Source organism: Populus alba, chromosome 11 (genome assembly GCF_005239225.2).
Source record: "Populus alba chromosome 11, ASM523922v2, whole genome shotgun sequence".
NCBI classification, from domain to species: Eukaryota; Viridiplantae; Streptophyta; class Magnoliopsida; order Malpighiales; family Salicaceae; genus Populus; species Populus alba.
The window spans coordinates 17,496,215-17,501,711 of NC_133294.1; the positions used below are offsets into that span (position 1 = coordinate 17,496,215).

The window sequence follows — 5,497 nt, forward strand, 5'->3', positions numbered from 1 at the left end:
TTAGAATTGGGGTGAATCAAGATTCATTTTCTAAAAAATAATTATTTTAAAAATATTTTTAGATTATTTTAATATGTTGATGTTAGAAATAAATTAAAAATATAGACTTTTGCTATATTTATAAACCAAAAACATTTTAAAAAACAACTGTTACCACACTTTCAAATATCTCGTTGGTTAATTTACAATTCATCTAATAATTCAAATCAACTAATTTTTAAAACCACAATGATTTATTTTTTTAACAATATATTAATTCAATCGAGTTTAGATTGAATTTAACTAAATCACTAAAACTCAAATAGATTAAATAAGCATAGTCATCTCAATGTTTTTTTTATTCAACTAGAAATTTAATCTAAATTAGTTTAATATCTTTAATCTCTGAGGAATGATTTATCTTAAGGAATACTTTATCCTCCGGTGAGAAAGTGAACATGAAACCCTTGTAATTTGCTAGCTTTTAATTTAACAAATATGCATTACCCTGAATTCTTGATATTAAATAAGTATTTTTTACTTAAAAATATATTAAAATAATATATTTTTTATTTTAAAAAAATTATTTTTGATATTACAATATTAAAATGATTTGAAAATATATAAAATAAATAATTTAAAATAAAAAAAATAAATAGGCTCGGTTTCCGTGTGAAACTTAGTCTTAACATATTCTAATTATAGTGTTGATTAAGTTAACCATGCCACGTCACTTTCATTCAGTAGTGCTAATTGTCTACTTTCTCTCAATGATTAACTCGCCAAGTTAATTACGTACTAATCTCACTTGATCATGAAATAATCACCGAGGGTCGGTAAGCTCCTAGCCAATGTATCTAGAGGCTTGGGACCCTGTAATTATCACAAGGTCAACCACCAATCCTAATTAACCACCAAAATACGAAAATAAAACGGGACCCACTCTCTGCTATTGGATCCACGTGTCATCTAAAAAATCTAACGTTATTAATAACATCTCTCTGGAGATAACTAATGATGAGGTGGGGGATGAGGATCCTAAAGAGACAAAAAACAGCACAGGAGCCCCGCCTTGATTTTCAATGAACCAAACTGTGGTCCCCACCTTTCCAAAAATCTTAAGTCACCGATCAAATGTCGACACGTACACGCCTTTTTATGGTCAAAGTTTACCGTAATCGCCATGTAAATGAGTCTACTTGATGGGACAGTTAATCTCACAGGTGGCTGGGACACTTGTAGGCCTTACATGCTCCGGCTGTCCTCGCCGGAATGGTTGCCGGTATTCGACTACTGTTGTCGGGTTCTTTGGAGCAATATCTTACTTCCATATGATTGCTTGCTCCATAAAATTTGTGCCCTTTCCTTTTGCTTTTGTTTTCCAATAGTTGGTCCCTGGCCATTTGCCAATAATAGCCAGTGCTATCGTTTTTCCTTTATTTCAATCAAAATTTTATTTTTATTTTTTTACATTTCCAGAGAAAATCTGTTTTTTCTTGAGTTTGAGATTTATTATTATTAAAATAAACATTATAAATTAATAAAGAATATCAATTTATATCTATTATATCATAAACAATATTACAAAAACCTATACAACACTCATTCAGATCAAGAAGTTATTTTCATTATTCGTGTTTTTAAAACGGGTTATTAAAACAAGTTATGGGTTTGCTATCACTTTCTTCATGATCCTCTAGTTTTTGTTTTCTTTTTCATCTCCTCCAATTAACATAATGATTTATCAACTTGCTTTTATAATTTTATTGCCACTAATTAATGAGTTTAATTTTTCAATCGGTCTTTATATATTTTTTTATCACTAGTTCCTTCGTGAGTGTTTTTTTCTCGATAAAGAATCCTATCATTCTCTCTCATCAAGCTCTATTTATACTAGTTCTAGATTAAACATAAAATTCATAAACTGAATAAAAAAAATAAAAATATCATAAATAAAAATATTTTTCTAATGAGTTGCACTGTACTTCTCTGCCAACAAATAATTTTGTCAATATTTAAATCAACTTAAAGTCGGATACATTGAAATTGATTTTTATGCCTGTTTGTCTAGCTAGATGCCTAGACTTCCTCTTATAGTAAAAGACTGGCCGTTTGCGGAAAGCTTAAAGTTAATATAATATATGCACGGTCCAAGTAGAACATTATTAAATATACTTTTTTTTTTTCCTGAATATTAAATTTAATTCTCAAGATCCTGCTAGCAGCATAAATAGTTATTCGAATTGTGTTATGCTCTGTAGTGGGTAATAAATAGGTGCACAGACATCTTCTTTGTATAATCATCAATAGAAGTGTAAATTCTTGAAATGATAATGTGATTATAATAAGATGGCATATTTTAATTAATATAATAAAATAATTGAATGACATGATCAATAATGGAAACTTCTTCATGTTATATTAAGAATAAAAAACATGTGTTCGCTAACGAGACTTTAAATTTATTTTTTATAAAAAAAATTATCAATTTAAGTATTATAAATCTTTAAAATTATAAAAAATTTATATAATTATTAATTTTAAAATTTTGAGGGATTAGTTAAAATATGCTTAGCTGGACTCCCAAGGTAAAAAAAAAAAAAAAAAAAAAGAAAAGAAGAAAGAAAACATGGGCTATCAAGCTAGCTTGTTTTCTGATAGTACTGTAATTAATTAATATAAGTTAATTACATGAATAAAGTTTAACATCGTATTAAGCCAAGAAATTTGGATGGGAAATCGAAAATTGAGAAAGAAGAAACTGTTTGATCAACCTCATTAATTAATTCCCAATACATTACATGAAGTTACTAACATCTAAAATATCTGGGATTTCGAATTTCAAGAAGTTGCTGCAATAGCTATCCCTCTCATCTTCAGTGCTGCTGCAATTGATGTATGTTGAATTGGAGTTCAATGGCGCTGGACTTGAGGAAGGAGTTGATAAAACTGAAGCAAAACCAAAGGTCTGGTTGCTGTTATTGGAAATAAAAGTTGAGGCCTCAGAAGAAGGGTCTACAAGATCAGTCCCACGGCAGTTGTCGGCGCTGTTGTAACTTGATACTGCGGGCACATAATAATCTTCTGATAGATTCGAGCCCATCCTGTTGCTTTGCCACTGATCATGAGTGCTTACCTGAGAGTTTGGCGAGCTAAAGGTGGTAATGGTGCTTAAGTGGTATTGGTCTCCGTTGGGGTCCATTTGCTGTGCTTCATTAGAAAATGCAACACAAGGGGTGGTAGTCAATGCAGTGCACGCAGGCATTTCTTGACCTGGGGGTTGAAACTGGTTAGCTTGATGAATTATCGATTGGTTCTGGCTTTGATGGACTTGTGGGCTGGAAAGATGGTTTTCTTGATGACCATTTTGGATAGCAAAATCTTGGGTTTGGTCACGTTGAGAAGATAAGAGAGATGTGGCTAGCCTTAAGAGTTCTGGGTCGCCTAGTTGAACCCCAAGAATTCTTGACATGTTCATCCTGGAGGAGTCGTAAAGAGGTGAGTTGAGGATCGAGGAGAGGTCTAAAAGATCAAGCCTTGGACTATGAGTCACTGGATCGATTCCCATTTTCAGAAGCCTCTTCCTGATATGTGTGTTCCAGTAGTTCTTGATTTCGTTGTCGGTTCTTCCAGGCAGCCGAGCAGCAATGGCAGACCACCTATACATCAAATATAAAACGAAGAAAAAGAAGTTAAGATCAAAATTTCCACGACTCCTTTACTTAACCTATGAATGTTTGTCAAAAGAAGACCTACTTGTTTCCCAAAATACCATGTAGCTGAATTATTGTCTCTTCTTCTTCGAAAGAAAATCGACCTCTCTTGATATCAGGCCTCAAATAGTTAGTCCAACGAAGACGACAACTCTTTCCACACCTCTGCAACCCTAAACAAGGTAAGAAAACTAAACCCATCAACACCATGTCCACAAATTGAAGCCTGAGATACTCGAAGCATCAAAACCGATGTATAAAACAATAACATACCAGCATTCTTTGGAAGTGTTCTCCAGTTGCCATAGCCATGTTTTTGTATGTAACCAATCAGCTTCTGATCCTCATCTGGTGTCCACGGCCCTCTCTTTAGCCCGTTTTTTTCACAGCAAGGTGCCCTCCCCATGTTGCACTATCGAGCACTCCTGGCTATAGCAATTCGGTGCTGTGCTTGCTAGAGAGAGAATCCAGAGGTAGATATTTTGCTTCAGTTTCTAAAAGTTGGAGCTAAGAAATGGATGATGGGTCCGTATGGGCTTGTAGTTGTGTATAAATAGTCCTCCATGGGAAGGTTAGGAAACAAAATGAAGTCAAAGATGATTCGGTGCCGTCCACTGCTTCGCGACGTGACCCTTCTCCTTGGAAAAATTAAAATGTAAAGTCTAATTTCTCTGTCACCATATCGTAAAATACGAAATTAATTTCTCAAGCAAAATCTTACAAGTAATGTGTTTTAAATCTCAATTTTTGGGACCCTATCGATCATATATCCATGCCTTTTGGGTTCATATTAGCTGTCGCCAACATGAAATAGCCACGTACTCCTCCCACCTTTAACATGCCCTTTGCTACAGGGTTTCTTCTTGAATTCATGCATGGCTTGAGCTTGTCGTGTCTCTGTGTGTGTGGAGAATCATGCTGTACCCTTTTACATCATTGATGGGCTACTCATGTTGACGAGGGCCGCTTCAAGAATTTTAGCTGGATTTTTATGGAAATGATTACCGAACTGATTTTTATGGAAATGATTACCGGGCTGAGTTTCAACCTGTTTTTTTTGATAAATTTTGAATTTTTTTTTGTTAAAATTAAATGCGGTTTGTATTTTTTGGATTGTTTTGATGTGCTGATATTAAAAATAATTTTTAAAAAATAAAAAAACATTATTGACATGCTTTTCGGCATAAAAAATTATTTGAAAAGCAACAGTTACCACACTCCCAAACACCTTAAGCAGTTTTAGTTTTGGGTGCAATAAATGAAGGAAAAGCATTTATGATGCAGATTGTGATAGTTCTCCTCTAATTATCTTTTCTGAGATTAGATTTTTATTTGGATTCATAGATGTTTCTACTTATCAGATTTTTTTGTTTTTATGAAAAATATATTTTTTTATTAACATTGATATTTAGACTAATTTACATGTACTTTGATTAATTTTATATGTTCTAAAATTAACGATCATATAAGTCTTCAGTAACCATTATATTAACAACTACAATACTTAAATATAAAACTATATAATTTTTTTTTTTTGATTTCAAGCTTTTTTTAAGACCTGTTTCATTTCAATGCTTCAAAAACAGATTTTATATATACATGTACGAGGCCTATTTCGTTTCAATCATTCGAAAAAAAAATGTCTATATCTTCTTAAATCATTCGAAAAAAATTGTCTATATCTTCTTACGATCATCTGGACTGATATAAAAGGCATGAATTATGGATTAATTCAAGAGAAAAGAGAACATTTTCCCTTGCTTGTTGTCATATATATATATATAAAGCAGATTTTTTTTCTTTTA

General features: G+C 32.5%; 1 protein-coding gene across 1 annotated transcript; it reads right to left on the reverse strand.

Annotated features, from left to right (window-relative positions):
- Positions 1-2,711: 2,711 nt before the first annotated feature.
- On the reverse strand, positions 2,712-4,218 carry LOC118031644 (transcription factor MYB102). The gene is made up of 3 exons (XM_035036129.2): positions 3,966-4,218; positions 3,736-3,865; positions 2,712-3,638 (listed from the first exon to the last, which is right to left on the reverse strand). Exons 1-3 carry the CDS (start codon positions 4,096-4,098, stop codon positions 2,777-2,779), a joined length of 1,125 nt encoding a protein of 374 aa, XP_034892020.1. The 5' UTR covers positions 4,099-4,218; the 3' UTR covers positions 2,712-2,776.
- Positions 4,219-5,497: the final 1,279 nt, after the last annotated feature.

What these genes read in the sequence shown, in the direction of transcription:
- LOC118031644 (XM_035036129.2), bottom strand. Translation starts at nt 4,098, where the DNA reads ATGGGGAGGGCACCTTGCTGTGAAAAAAACGGGCTAAAGAGAGGGCCG. An exon ending in AACACTTCCAAAGAATGCTG is followed by an intron (nt 3,866 to 3,965) that starts GTATGTTATTGT and finishes TACCTTGTTTAG; the next exon opens with GGTTGCAGAGGTGTGGAAAG. An exon ending in CATGGTATTTTGGGAAACAA is followed by an intron (nt 3,639 to 3,735) that starts GTAGGTCTTCTT and finishes TTTGATGTATAG; the next exon opens with GTGGTCTGCCATTGCTGCTC.